Genomic DNA, 15617 nt, shown 5'->3' with positions numbered 1-15617 from the left:
CTCTTACATCTTACCTGATACCTGTCTTTGCAGAGAGGGACAACTACGAAAACAAAATATCCAGGTGTTCTGGAATAGGTTACAGGAGCCAGAAGCTGATAATGTGCAAGTATTTGCATATGAAACTAAGAAAACCACCTTGAAAGAAGGGCTTCCTTATGTGCTCAAAATTTATGTCCAAAACATGTGGTGATTATCATACAAAATACACGAGAGCAATTTCAGTAATCCCAGATTTTCCCTAGACACAAGAGACAGCAGACACACTTTCTATTAACATATAAATTTAAATGATGGGAGAGAAAGGACCAATTACCATCAGGAAACAGAGTGAAAAAAAGATATGTGGTATCTGCTCAACCATTTTACAGAATGTTCCTGCCAAAAATCGTATCAAATCCAGTTCCTTCTGTTATACCTTCATCATATGTTCTACAAACTTTGATAAAAGGCCCCTGTGCTTAAATAACAAACAAAGAACTTCAACTTACTGTCACTGCTGATTTTAACATGTGCTACTGATTTCAAAACAGTTTTTATCAGGCATCAGTGCAGTAGAGCTAGCAGAGATGTTAATTAATGTCAAACCTATTATTAGTGGTAAGGGGAGGGGGAAACTACAGAGCATTTATTTTCCCCACAGAGTATGAAGTGTTGTAGTTTCTGCAGGAGCTATTTTTGCTACAGAGTCTCTCATTCTAGCACTCTTGAATGCTTATCAGTCTTTGTAAAACCCCAAGCAAAAGTAACCTTCCTTCTCCCTAATTTGGTGTGAAAATATGAGAATCACTGCAACAACCACTTTTTTTCCTCACAACAGTCAATCCCTTCTGACTGCCTACAGTTAGGATGAACAAGGCTTCAAGAAACTGCATTTTCACAAATCAAGTCTAAGCAGCACCACGGGAAACAAGAAATAAATTATTTGGTAACTTCTGTGGAGATGAAGTCTTCTAGATGAAGATACATCTAAAAATTAAATCCCTCTGATGAGACGCTGGAAACCAAATATAACTCCTGAAGTAAAACTGAACAGAGACTGTGATAGCCAACAGTAGTGACACCCTTGAAAGAAAAGCAGCTGGACCACTGCCTCAGCCTATCCAGGAGCTTCCTCCTAACACTATCTGCCTTATCTCTTTGACACAGCCAAAACCTGCACATAACAGAAGGGTTTATCAAAAGCATCTTTTTCCTCTCAGTATTTCTGTGGCTATGACCACCACACTATCTCAGACTATCCTACTCTCTCACACATTAATCTTCAAAATGTCATTTGGACAAAAGGGGGTTAGAGAGAACTTCTACACAATTTGTTCAATGTCACGTGAAGTCTGTCAGGGCAGAGAACTGAAGTCTCTCTCATCTCCTCAGGCCCAAGTGAAACAACCCATTTAACCAGCAGACTTGTTTTTACACAGGTGTATATACCACACTGCAATATAACCTGAAAGGAAACCAAATAAATAAAATTTTTGAAAAAGCTGTAGTAATATTCCCTCTCATCAGGGACTGAATTAATCCTTTAAATCCCTTGTCAAATGCCAAAGTGGACAATAAGAAAAAGAAACATGTACACTGACACCCATATGCAACTCCTGATTACCAGACTGGAGTCTGACTTTGAAAGCAGAAAATACATTCCTGAATAAATGCTATTCAATTTTCCAAACTGAATATTTAGTATATTATATATACTTATATATTTAGTATATTATCACAACACATTCACACAAGCATATATTTAGTATATTATCACAACACATTCACACAAGCATTTTTTGCTATGACTTCACTGCGTTTTAGCCAGCCAGCACAATGTAATCCAGAGGCCACTCAATCTTTCTGAAAGAAGAGGTTTGAGTTTTATGACCTTGGTTATAAAATTAGATGCATTCTGGTTCTCCACAGAGTATTTCCTGACATCACCTTGTGTTAGGCAAAGCTTTGTTAATCTTGCCATCAGACAAGCTGTGAGTGATGAGCAGTGTTAACAAAAGCTATTTGGAGATGAGGCTCCTCTTTTGTCTTCCAAAGAAGCTCACTTATAACTTGAGACTTTTGTAACCTAAATGGAAGTCCAGACTTATTTTATCTAAAAGATAATATGGATTGGCTTTCACAACAGCAAAATGAGGAAGTTCAAAGAGGACAGAAAAGCTAATTAAGAAAGATACAGCTACATACAGACTTGTGATTTAGGTTCAGACCATCTCTTTTCAAGGCTTTTAGGAAGGAGATTCCAAACTGACCTTTCAGTTCCCTACAATGGCAATGAACTTTGAAATGTAATCAATTCCATGGGTATTGCAACTAAATAATTCTGTGAGAAGTCAGACCAAAATAACAATGCTTTAGAGTACAGAAGAGATGTCTCTTTTGAGAACAATAAGAGGGGAAAAAAAGTCAATAAGAACTTAACCCAGGCCTTTTTAAAAGCCTAGGCACCTCAGAAACGGGTATTGTGTCACCACAGACCTGACTGTCTTTCCTTGAGTGTGTTTCTCCCACTCACACACCTGAAGGGCCTACAAAACTGTAAAAGATTCCTGATCCATGCATGTGTGCATGTGCAAAACAAAATTGCATGAGACAACCCTTTCTGGCCATGCAAAGTCAGCATGCTGTCTACCTGCAAAATTAAAGTATGGTAGGTGCTTCCACTTTTTAGAAAAGTTTGCCCTGAAGAATTCTGTGCTTTACATTATTCTATATATAAATGCAGTATTAGCAGAATAAAAATCCCAACCAATTCCCCTGAAAAAAACCCCTACAAGTCCTTCTGTTGTCCCTCCCTTCTATAGCTTATAAAAAATTTGCACACAAAACACTAACACTTAGTTTAACTGTTTTCTTTGGATAGTCAGGTTTTCATTTTTGTCCCTCTCTTAATAGGTTAACAGGAAAAAAATCAGATAGGTCAGGAAAAAACAAAACCAAACCAAACCAACAAGAAAATCCAACCACAACACCCTACCAAAATAAAGCAAATTCACACCAGCTTGATTTAAATAAAAAATTTCCCTTGCTGCTTAGTTTTTAATATTTTGAAGATTTTTGTAACAACCTCCCCAAATACTCAGATTTCTTTCAGCTTCTTTTATGGTTATATTCCCCAAAATAAACACAACTGTTGCTGTGACAACTTTAAAGCTACCAAGCCCATCTTGGCCAAAATACCTGAGAACTTCCAGTGTCATGAAGAGGGAGAGTGACACAGAAATTGTTTGAGGAACACAAGTGGACACTTAAGACTTTTACCTTGCATAGGAAACCACAGGAAAGGCAACTTTCACATGCAATCACACCAATGTACTTGTACAGGCTCCTGGCAAGTTCAACACTGAAATGTTTTAATTGACATAAACAAGTTTGCACAGCAAATACTGAAGATACAAAGGTTTTATGTTTTTATTCGTCATTAGTGGGTTGCTACGAGCCTTGGAAATTCTCATTTCTGTAATTTGAAGCATGTATATGTCACAAGTGAAAGCAGAGACAAATAAAGCAATGTAGAACCACTGCAGTTGCACGGGAGTGGAGTCCCTGGTGCATTCCCCAAAGGCCACTGGGCTGTCCAGGATTTATGATTTGTGTCTTACTCATCTAAGGGAAGACTCTTCTCACTTCCTTCCACTGTTGGAGTAGGTTTTCAATTAGTGAGCCAGGGTTACCTTGGCAGAATCAACAAGCAAGACCTCATTTGTGCAAATCCCAATACTGCAGCTCATTACTGGAAAGCCTGGCAGTTTTTAAACCTTCCTGTTTTTTGGAGATAATTTTTGGTCCGGGACTGGTATGCACCCCCACAGAGCAAATTTAAGCCTAGTGCCAACAGATACACTTTTAAGTATCTTCCACAGATTCTTGAGAAATAACCCACATATGCCTATGCCCTCTGCAATAATTTCATGCTGAAAAACAGGGTCCCACCGGATGGGATGACTGCAGTGTGAAACTTGAGCCCTGTCACTACGAGCCACATTCACAGCAGAAACGTCAGCTTTCCACAGACCTTCTGTACTCTGAGTTACTGTGAGCTTGAAGTCAGAACAGGATAAATAACAAAACACAGCCTCATATCTACTACTCTACTCTCATTTGCTCAGGATGACTCTGCTATAAAAGAAATGGCCATATCAAGTGGAAATACTGAATATAGCCATTGCCTACCCTAAAAACTGCCATAATGTTTTCCCAAGATTCTCTCCAATCAGTATGGCAATCAAAAGAAAAAGAGGCATATATGGACAAGACACCAGAGAAGCCAGTCTGGGAGAGAAAAAAAAATTACTAATAGTCTGAATATTCTGAAAACATATTCATCTTCCCCACCTCCAAAGGAAAGTTAATAGAACTAGCAAATGTTCACACTTCATTCCTTTGAAAATAAATGTATACCTCCTCCACAGCATATGATGCAGGCCTAATAAAAAAATTAAAGTTTTTCAAACCATGTGTTTTCACACTTGATTTTCTTTTATGCACACACCTGCCTGATGCAGGTGAGATTTCTGTCCAGACCACTATTGAAGTTTGGTGTTGTTGCTCAGGAACTTCCTTTCAAATTATGAGGTAAAAAAATCCAAACATTCCCCTCACAATAACATAACTAAACACAAGCAATGCACTGAAACTTGCAAATGCAAACAAAAACTCTGAAGTCAGACAAGATGACCCCTCCCAGACTATGGAGGGCACAAAACAGAAATCAATATTCTCTTTAGGCTACTCCTTGGTTTCTGTAGATTTAAATCCAATGAGGGAAACTGCAAAATTCACACAACAAATACGGTTTACAAACTAACTGCTCTTTTTCTGGAGATGTGAACTTTAACACCATAAATTGTGGGTTGGAAGGAGTAGAAGGAAAGAGTTACTTGTACTGAATCTGTGGCTTCAGGGGGGAAAAAAGGTTTGTTTTGATTTTTTTAAACATCATGAAACTTCCCTCTGCTGTATAAGACACAAATTTACACATACAGCTTTGGTACTTAGCAGGATGTGATGCCCCATACCTATTCCTCCAAGCAGTTCTGTTAGCTCCCTGGAGCCAATAAGCCTCCTAGTTACAAAAAAACATTGCTCCTAATTTGAAAGCCTTCCCAGATGGATACCTCAAGGAGTATGCATCACTCTAAAAACTTAAAACATAAAATGTTCAGTAATGTCACCCACGTGGATCAACTTTGACAACCCAAATGAAACTGCAGACCAAGGAAGTATAAAGTAACTCCACAGAGCTGCATGCAAACAGACACCTCAGTACCCAGAGTACATCCCACCTGCCTGCAGAGGCAGCAGCACCACCTGCTTAGCGGGTACCAGGACTCTAGGCAGCCAGGAGGACTCTGCTTCCCTCTCAGCCACCAGCCTGGTGCAGGACATTAGCCAAGCCTGCATCTCCTTAACATCCCAGGGCACTCACGCACAGAAAGGCAATTCCTACACTAATTCATGTAACAAGTGCAGAAGTTCATTAGCAGAGATTAATAGATCTGTCTGCTTTCTCCTGCGAGAATCCCACACATCAAAAGAACCCCAAAACATTTTCAGTAAGACTACACTCCATCCCCAGGGGCACATCACGTTCAGGCACACACAACAAAGGCTTTTCCGCACTTGCTGAGCACCTCACAAAAATTATCCTGACCCATCCTCCAAGATGCAGTGGTTTCCAAGCCTTTCATCTGCAGGCCTCAGAAGATTTTCCAGCAGACATGCAACTACTGGCTAGAGTGGTTAGGGCAGTAGATCTTAGAGTTTTTTTCCCCCATTCCTCAAAAGCAGTCAAAAGGCCACAAGCTGAGTAACTCTGCATTTCTTGCAGTCTATTTTCACCCAACCTAAGCAATACTTATCCCTGAAGAAGATGAAAATTTAAAAATTGACCAAAACTTTTTTCTGAAACCAAAGACTGTGTTTAATCCCACTAAAGTATCAATCAATTGCAAACAAAATCTTCTACCAGCGTGAGCTGTGCCTCTTTAGTCCAGAAAAGAGAAGACTGAGAGGGGATCTCATTAATGCATATAAATATTTCAAAGGTGGGTGCCAAGAGGATGGTGCCAGACCCTCTTCCATGATGCCCAGCGAGAGGACAAGGAGCAGTGGCCATAAACTAAACCACAAGAAGTGGCAGAGCACTGGAACAGGCTGCCCACAGAGACTGTGGCGTCTTCTTTTCTTCAGACATTCAAAACCCACCTGGATATGTTCATGTGTTGACCTGCTCTAGGTGACCCTGCCTTGGGATGGGAGGTAGACGAGATGATCTCCAGAGATGCCTTCCAAACCTAGCAATTCTGTGATTCTATGGCAGAAAAATTGTCAGTTTCCTCTTCAGTGGAGGAATTTCTTCCTAATTGTAATATTAAAGGGAAAAAAAGTCCTTAAAACTCAAGCCAAAATTGTTGTTGTGTTCGTGAAGTAACATTCAAACCACTTTTCTTCTCCTATTTTCACTTGAATTTTCACTGACATTTTATGGCAGATTTACAGAATAACATTTTCTGGAAGTGACTTCTGTTCTCCTGGTCCCATTTCCCCAAGAAAACAGGAAAAATTTACTTGGGCTGCTCAGAGGCTAGTCCAGCTGTGTTCTGAATATCTACAAGAACATCCCAACCTCCCTGGGTAGCCTGTTCCAACACCTGACTTCTCTCACACTGAAATCTTTTTTTCCTGATATCTCATTGGAGTTTCCCTTGCTGCAACTTGTGTTTGTTGTCTCTGTCCTAATGCCTCTCCATACTCTCTCACTAGTTAACTGAAGACAAGGGACAGTTTTCCCATAAGGAAAAGCAACACACACACTTAGGGCTTAAAATGTATTCTTAAAATGTTCCTAAAGTATGGACACATAGAAAAGGATCTGCAGCTTATTTTTCTGAAATGCACGAACATTGTTTTTGTTTGTAACCTAACATTGTCTCTTACAGCTTGCACCTCTGCAGCATGTACCACCAAAGCCTCACCTCCACACACAAGTAAAGCAGACCGGCCAATGTGGTAAAACCTCACACCACAAATTATTCTGTAATAATCCTCCTGTATTGAGAAACACTCGGTTTTTGTTCCCTATTTCATATCACAGAATCACAGAATGGAACTATATGGTCCTTAAGGTCCCTTCCAATCTAAACCAATCTCGCCGCTATGGGCAGGAAACACCTTCCACTGGACCAGGCTGATCAAACCCCCATCCAGCCTGGCCTTGAACAATACCAAGGATGGGGCATCCACAGCTTCTCTGGGCAACCTGTTCTGGTGCCTCCCTACTCTCATAGTGAAGAATTTCTTCCTAACAGCTAAACGCAATCTGCTCTCTTTCAGTTCAGAGTCATTCCCCCTTGTCCTGACACCACCTGAATGAGCCCCGCCAGCCTAAGGTACTTACTCGACCTCACGATAAACTCTTTTTCACACAACTCCGCTGAGCAGGGAAGCAACATTTAGCGATGTGGACGCTGGCTACAAAGACAAACCACGTGAAAACTTGGGGTCAGCATGAGGGTGAGAACTGCAGGCCACAGCGTGGGGCTCGCACCCGCTCCACCGGGGCTCCTCCTTCGGGATTCCGCAGGCAACCAGGCTGGCAAAGCACCCGGGTGAGCTCGAGTGTTCGAGAGCTGCTGCACTGACCCTGCTGAGCAAACCCCTCTCTCCAGACGCCAACCTCCTGCACAAGGATGGATGCTTGGTTCACAAAGTCCATCTGGGGTTTTTGGTTTTGTTGGGAATTTTTTTTGGTTTTTTTTTTTTTTGAACAGCATCTTCTGCTGTGGGCTATCGGCACCCCGCTCGTCCTCCCCGGGGCACAGCACCCGGCGGGGAGGCGCTGACAGCTCCGGGCGGCTGTGCCCGAGCTCCCCCGGTCCCGCGGACAGCGAGCGCTGCCCTGCGCTCCGCCCCGCCTCGGACCGACCTGGCGGCCGGAGGAGCCGGCACACCGCGCTCTGCCACGGCCACCGGGCACACAAAGAGCCGCCCGCGGGCGCACAGCGCTCCCGGGGCTGAGAAACTCCCGAGGGGACTCCGCTTTGGCCAGCAGGAACTTGTGGCGGGCGCGCCCCACGCTCGGTCCCGCTCCGGTGTCAGCGCTCACGGCGCCGCGTCCCGCCTGCCCAGCCCGCCCGGCAGCCCCGGCCTCTGGCCGCCCCAGCCCCGCGGCCGCGTCCCCGGTGCGGAGGGAGGGAGGCCCGGCCCAGCCGCCACGGGGGTTGAGGAAGAGCAGCAACAAGTCGCCGCCGGCCGCCCTTACCCAGACAGTGCCGCAGGGCCAGCAGAAAGTGCGGGGGGCCCCCGTTGAGCTGGTAGAAGAGGGAGCCCAAACAGAAGAGCAGCAGGGTGGCCATGCAGAAGACGTAGTCGCGCAGCGAGAGGAAGGGCAGCAGCGAGAGGGGCCGCCGCCTCATCAAGCCCCCGCCCTGGCCCGGGCCCCCTCCCGCCGCCGCCGCCGCGGGGGGCCAGGGCGCCGGGCATTCCCCGCCGCCGAGCTGCTGCTTCTTCTTCATCCTCCCCTTCGCCGCCGCCGGCTCACGCAGCCCGCCGGGGGAAGCGCATCCTCCATCCGCCTGCCCGGCTCCGGCTGCCCGCGGCCGGGAAAGTTCCCGGGAGCTCAGGGGATCCGTCCCGTCCCCATCGCCGGCTGTCCCCGGCTCCGCGTCAGGCGAGAGTCCCCGGCGCTCCTACGGCGGCTGCTGCTGCTGCTGCTACGGAGCGCCGCTAAGGGGAGGGGAAGGAGGTGGTCACCATCCCGCTCCCTGGGGCTGCTCTCCTCCTTCTCCTCCGCCGCCGCTCTCGCTCCCTCTCTCCGCTCGGCCTCTCGCCCCGGTGTCAAGTTACAACCAGCGCTCCGCCGCCGGCCGCCTGCAACTCGCGGCCGACTTATGCGCGCCGCCCGGCCCCGCCGCCCCCCGCCCGGCCCGGCCCCGGAGCCCGCCCACCCCGGCCCGCCCCGGCCTCCGGTCCCGCCATGCGCCCGCCGCCTCCGCGCCAGCGACCCCTGCGGGCGCCGCCGCCGCCCGGCCCCGCCGGCGCAGCGCACCTGCCCCGGGCCGCCGCGCCCGCACATCGCCCGTGCCGAGCACGGTCCTACGCGGCGGGAAGGTCCCTGCCTTAACATGGTGTAACATCCTCTGTGGGGGACGAAAGGGACCACCACTCTTCTCCTTGCAGCCTTGCTGGGGCGACTGAAGCAGAGCTGTTGTCTACTGGGGACGAGGCGTTAGACAAGTACAGAAATTACAAAATTAAGATTGCACAAAGAACCTTAATTTGACCCCATTGTACATATGGCTTATGATACAGTCTCTAATTACTCGATCATGCTATTTTTCCTGGACAGCCACTGGTGGGTGAATGGCATTCAATCAGCGCTGAGCTGGGTAATAGCTTCATCCCCTTTATACAACATATGTCCCCAATGTGTCCTGATGGCTTATTTGGAGCTTGTTCTTGGACATTGTCTGGTGTAGAAATACATTTCATTCCCCATGCAGCTGTGTTGCCAGCACGGCAGTGGGGGGAGGAAAGCTTGGGGTGGTAATGCTGGTTCACCATTTTGTTTTATTGACCTGGCTGGAATTGGGGATTTCCCAAGATCCTGCTCATGGCATCATATGAGACTCTTCATTTCTAAGAAACAGAAAAATTCTATTCGCTGTGGTTTGTAAGATTGGAAATCAGAAGCCAAGTGTAACTCACTATGGAAGAAATTAAAAAGCAATCACACTTTTCCTTTTAAGGCTTAGAAAAAAAAGTATTCCAGTTTAGGGGACCTGACTTAATCTTTTCACACTTACAGCTGGAAATTTTGCTCAGGAGACTGCATTCAGATGTTTTTGCCACTTGCCCTGAAAGTCTTGGGTAAATGATGCCTATGCTACTGACTTTGATTTTTTTTTTTTTGTTGGCAACCAGCAGCAAAGGGTAAAATACAGAAATTAATCCTCCTGGTGTGGATAAGAGGACGAAGACAGAGTCTAACAATAAAGAACCATTCTCGCTGCATTCCTTGATAAAAAATACTCTCATATTGCCTGAATAAACAGACCTTCTTAGTTTGGAGAGGAATCTCCTGGTTTTAGTTACATAGCTCTACAACATCAATGCACAGATGCTCCACAGTCTTATATGAAACCTGTAGCAAAGGCAAATTGAGGTATGACATATAATTTCTGAAAAAGAGAAAGTAAGAAGATACAAAAAACTAAGCCCACTCTGGGCCCTTTAGGGCTGCAGTTCACTTGAAAACAAAAATAGCCAACACCTTTCACCAGATAAAGTCATCAATCTAATTGCATGGTTGAACTCCTTAATTCTCATGAATATTTCTTTGAAACACTTAGGAAGTACTGGGGGCCTACTTACCATACTCTGCTTCTATTAATGTTTTATACTCGTTTGAATACTTCAGTATCTACTGTCTTGCTTGGATGACAATATTGCAGATTTGGTTAATAGTGCTAGTTGCTGTTGCAGATGAGAAACAAATAAGCTCTTACACTGAATGTTTTAGAAAAATGGATGCTTTGATGAGAAAGACAACACCTGTAAGGTGAATCAATAAATCTTTATTTTTCTGGTTGCAAAGAATGTCTTTGATCTCTAGGCAGAGATTTAAAAAAAAAAAAAGATGGAAAAAGAGACCAATCAATGGAGCAAAATTTAAGCGGGAAGGCTGTATTGTTGAGAGTTCTTGCCATATTTCTAAGCACCTACAGATAAAAAAACCCATCTCTTGGGAGGAAGAAGAAATAGAAATCTCTGTTGTTGAAACATATGCTTAAACATGTAAATTAGCTGTAAAATTATTTACTTTCATATATGTGAACTGTCGCACCTATTATTACAATTTCTAGCTAGGGCAATGTGCGGGAAAAGAAAATTTACTTTGTGCCATATCTTGATACACTGAAACTGTTTTTCCTATTTTTATTTTCCCCTATTATTCATCCACTTAAAAAAAAAAAAGTATGATTTTGTGTGCACAGTGTAAAACAATTTTATATATATATATATAGAGAGAGAGATATGATATATATATATATATATCCTTAAATTATTATGTTCTGTTCACACAAAAAACCCCAAAGAATTCAAAACACAAGCTGCACATGAAAAGAATATTATTATTAAAAAGCCAAGTATTGACACTTAAGGGTAGGCCAAAGGTAAGAGTTTTCAGACGAGGTTGTTTTGACTTGTAGAGGGTATGACTTAAAATTTAGCCTTTAATTGTGTGATGTTACTGTTCTGTTCAGAGAACCACTGCCTTGTAGAGTGCATGGGACAGACACTGTGCAGCCTTTCAGTTTATGTTTAATCTCTTTGTTCAGCATATGTCCTTAAGATTTGTTTAAATCTGTTTAATCCTGCTTGCAATGTGGAATTATTGACATCGTAGCAGGCTTTTCTACAGCATTTATTGTTACAGTACCTTGAGCATACAATGAATGCTTGTGAATTATGTTCATGAGGTGTAGGAAATATCAACATTTTACTTATTGGGAGTTGAGACAGAGAGATTAAGGTTAAATATGCCTATTAATTTTGGTTGCCAGCCTTGAGATGACTGGGGTTTGCCTTGGTGAAATAGTTAGCATGACACAGTGCTTTGTACGTTTGACATGAGATGCAGCTGTGAATGCTAACTACTACATATCGGACCCCAGGCTCTCAAACCTAACAGCAAGTGTAAAAAGAGCACTCGGTGGCCACCTGTAGTTCAAGTAATGCACCTGACATCATGTAGGAGAGCTCTGGGGCTAGCAGGCACAGAATCAATCATTTTCAGAGTGGTATTCACTGCAGCCGTCCTCATCCTCTGCTTGCCCTGACCTTGTGTTGCTGTTTTTCCTCACCCTTCTAGATCTGGTCTCAGCTCCAAGATTTTTGTCCAAATCTGTTTTCTTCCATGACCTCATCCAGACTAGGTCCAGCTTTTGCTCCGACTGAATCCCCCTCCTGGCTTCAACAGTTGCTGCAAGGAGGACATGGTGAGCACAGAGGCACTTACCCCAGGGCTGCAAGAGGATGCTCCTCTGCACAAAGGAACAGAGAGCATGCCTGCCTAAAACTTCCAAGTGAGTCCACATTCAAACTGTGCTAGATATTCCTGTACTGAATCATAATTACAAATGCATGGATTCAGAAACAAGTTCAATGAGCGAGATAGAGTGCAAGGAGGTTGTGTGTCTGGCAATTCTTTGCAGAGAGACTCATTTGGCCAGATCAGGATGGGTTACCTATTGGGTGGTAAGATCTGCTAAGCAAAACATATTTTTCTTATTCCTAGGAACATCTGAACACCTTTTTTAAAATTATTATTTTCTAAGTAAATTCTTGAAGTAATCAAAATTTCTCAGCTGTTATATTTCAGAGTTGGCAGTTGGCAAAGGTATAAATAACTAAAAAGGAGTAAGATACAGACCGGGCCCTAGTTTTTACAAGACAGTAAGGATAGAAGAAATCGAGATATAAGGCTTCCCTGAGTAAAGGTTCACTGGTATATAGAATGACACCATGTCATCTGGGAAGCACCCATGAAAGATTTCAGATTTCAATTCCTTCAGCACTCTGCAACTCAGAACAGGTTCAGAGAGTAACAGAGTAATTGATGGCAGCTATGCAAGCTTTATTTTGCTTTATTCAGCAACAGTTGATAATTTGATGAAGATGAAATAAGGATGCACCATACTTTTTCATTTAATTCATATAGAATTCTTTCAAGTTTAATCTGCCTTGGCTGAACTGGAATTGCAGCTCTGTGCTGGTGGTATTCATTTCTGTCCTTTGTGGAAGGTTCAGGAATATATATGCCTATGAAAAATATGATAGTAAATATCAGAAGACAGGGAAATGAGCTTGTGTGTCATATTGATAAAATTTAGTGACACTCAGAGCAGGTCACTGCAGAAGAGAAATTTATAATTTGTAATTGAAATCGTACTTGGAATTACCTTAGCATGTTCTATCAATATCATTTGGAGTATGATAGATTTGTCACAAGGAATTTGTATTAATCCCTTAGCATTGCTGGCTGTCTCCATCAATGTTCTACTTACAGGGCCGTCTTAAGTCCTGAAACCATTGTTTTTATTTGTTTAGTTAATTTTCTCAGAAAATGGGTAACAAGAGAATTCAGCCAGAATGCTGTTTTAGTCAGCATGCATATCATTCAGAAGGGGCAATCAAAGCTAGATAGAAAAGAGGATGCTCTATAACATACAGTATATCCACTCAGAACACCCAAACTGTGTTCCCTTTGTCTTTGTGTCCTCTTTGTATTGATTTTCAAATAGCAGTCTGATTCCTGCATTTGTCCACAGAAACTACTAATAGAAAGGCAGAAGTTTCCGTGTGTAAACATGACTTTTCACACAACAGGCCCATTAAAAGCTTCATTTGTTTAGACAGTTAACAGAGTAACACCATATGAAGGACTGGACAGCTTTAAACATGTAAAGATGGAGAGGGTCACACGGGGAAAGCACAGTACTGGTGCTAATTAGGCACCAATTAAAGTAGACAGGCAGGAATGTCTAAATCCAGGAAATGCAAAATATGATAGAAACACACAGTTACCTCCAGAGTAGCTGGTGCATGCATGCAACCCCATGCGGTGTTACAGCACTGCAACACCAGAGAGCAGCAGTGACAGGTTAGCACGGGGCTCTCAGCACGACTAGACAGAGCGGGCAGGGAGCCATCCTGGCACTGATTTACCTCAGCCAATTTGTGAGACATTTTACAGCTTCCCGTAGAGCACCACATTCTGTAGCATAGGAAAAAGCTTCAGGGAGAAGTAAGCTAATACACAGAGAAGCGTATTGGTGTTGGAGCTGGGAACACTGTGGGAAGATGAAGCAGCTACCTAGTCTAATCTGTAAGGAACCCCAATCCAGATGCCTAAAATTACTCCTAAAATCAACATTCTAACTTCAGATATTATACTAAGAGTCGTGCCACCCCTGTGGGCTTATAAAGTATGGCAGACCTGAAAACAAGGTCTCCGTCACAGTGTGAGATGACTCTCCAACTTGTTTGGCTTTAAGGTTTTGGGGTTAGGGGCAAGGAATGTAAGGAGAAGGAAAGTGAAAAGCCAAAGTGAAGTTAAAAAAGAAGTGGGAAGCAGGTTCTTATGAGGGACTGGAAAAGAGTGGTCCACCAAAGGTGAAGACAAAGATCCTACACCTAGTGTGGTGTGCAAAGTGGAGGGGTGATTTATACTTACAGAGAAGAAGGAAATGCTTTCCTAGTGGGGTGGGAAAACAGCAGCTGATATGGGTTTAGTGCTTAGCAGTCTCAGACTCCAGATAGGATTTTTAAAGGCAACTGTCCAAACAACAGGAGTAAATCCCTCAGTAAATTTGGCCCAGTTTTTTTTCAGCTCATCTCAGACCTTATGTATGAAAAAAGTCACAAGTTGAAAGTTATTTTACTGAATTATTCATAGACAGATTGGATGTAATCAAAGTATTTCAGAAAAGCTGTTTGTTCACATATCAAGAAGTCATGGAATGTCAGGTTCTGTAGCATGGATCCCTCGCTTGGGAAAGTGGTATTAACCAAAAATAGAGTTATGCGTTGGGTGCTTTTGTATAATCTGCTACAGGGATGTCATTACATGTGTCACGTCAAATTTTGGAAAAAAACATTGTACAAAAAAGGACTTACACAGAAGATGGAGTTTATTGTAAAGCCTGTGAATCAGGCTATTTCATCTCCTAACCTCCAACAGTGGTGGCCTTCAGTGCATGTGCTGTGTGAAACTGCCTTTGCTCCTCCTTTGGCTGCCCATGTCCTGCTGCTCCCAACCCCAAACCAGGAGCACACCATGCTACAGGGGATACAAACCTCCATCCTGAGCCACAGCAGAGGGCATGTCCCTCAGAACTGTTTGCATTTGCTGCATAGGTAACTCGATCTGCCAGGCACTCACTTCTGTCAGCAAGCTTTTGACTGCAGAGTGGTGATGCATGGCTGAGAACTGAAATGGAAGGTCAAACTTTAAAAGCAGCAAGCCAACAGATTAACATAACAACTGCATACCAATATCTGATAATTCCCCCCTCACATGAGGGACTGGTAAACAGTGGGTGAAGATGAAAACACTGTCCTGTATACAAGTATGCACACACATATATGAGGTACCTATAGGTGTAAAATGCTGACTTAGACTGGTTCAGACAGCTTATTTCAACAGCTCAGAGATTTCTTTTTCTAACTTAGTTTTTTGATTCTTTTCCCAGATGGTTACATATAGAATCTTAGGTTCCCATCCCTTCCTTGACACACGCACATATAAACCTAAGGGTCTTGAAGTTATATGTGAAGTTTCATTTTGATGTCAGATTACGAGTTTTATTCAGTATCAGCTTGCAGAACAACTGTAGGAAATATGGAATGTATTAATTTTTTTCATTCCATAAGAATAGCTCACAAGTAATTAATTCTTGCTACTCTTGCAGTTTCATGTTGTTCTTAAAATGTGAAATATGCAAAGCAGAAAGTTGATCTGCATATCATAAAGTATTTCCACGTTTAAATTAGATTCTTTGGCAACAGTACTTCTGGAATGTGGTATGCATTTCTTTTGAAACTATACAAAG

The 15617-nt window shown here is 43.3% G+C and overlaps 1 protein-coding gene across 4 annotated transcripts in view; it reads right to left on the bottom strand.

Moving 5' to 3' along the window:
- UST (uronyl 2-sulfotransferase) overlaps positions 1–8890 on the bottom strand; it is a 151797-nt gene extending 142907 nt beyond the window's left edge. For 2 of the 4 annotated variants that reach the window (XM_064708423.1, XM_064708424.1), the window contains exon 1: positions 8264–8885. In XM_064708423.1, coding sequence (XP_064564493.1) covers positions 8264–8516 — 253 coding nt within the window. In that variant the 5' untranslated portion in view covers positions 8517–8885. Of the gene's footprint in view, positions 1–8263 lie in introns of all 4 variants that reach the window. The other 2 variants (XM_064708421.1, XM_064708422.1) reach the window with 2 other exon arrangements.
- Between the last annotated feature and the right edge of the window lie 6727 nt (positions 8891–15617).

The sequence above is a fragment of the Zonotrichia leucophrys genome, chromosome 3 (genome assembly GCF_028769735.1).
Source record: "Zonotrichia leucophrys gambelii isolate GWCS_2022_RI chromosome 3, RI_Zleu_2.0, whole genome shotgun sequence".
Classification (NCBI taxonomy): Eukaryota; Metazoa; Chordata; class Aves; order Passeriformes; family Passerellidae; genus Zonotrichia; species Zonotrichia leucophrys.
The sequence above is the reverse complement of the archived record's forward strand: the minus strand, read 5'-3'. Positions and strand labels throughout refer to the sequence as shown.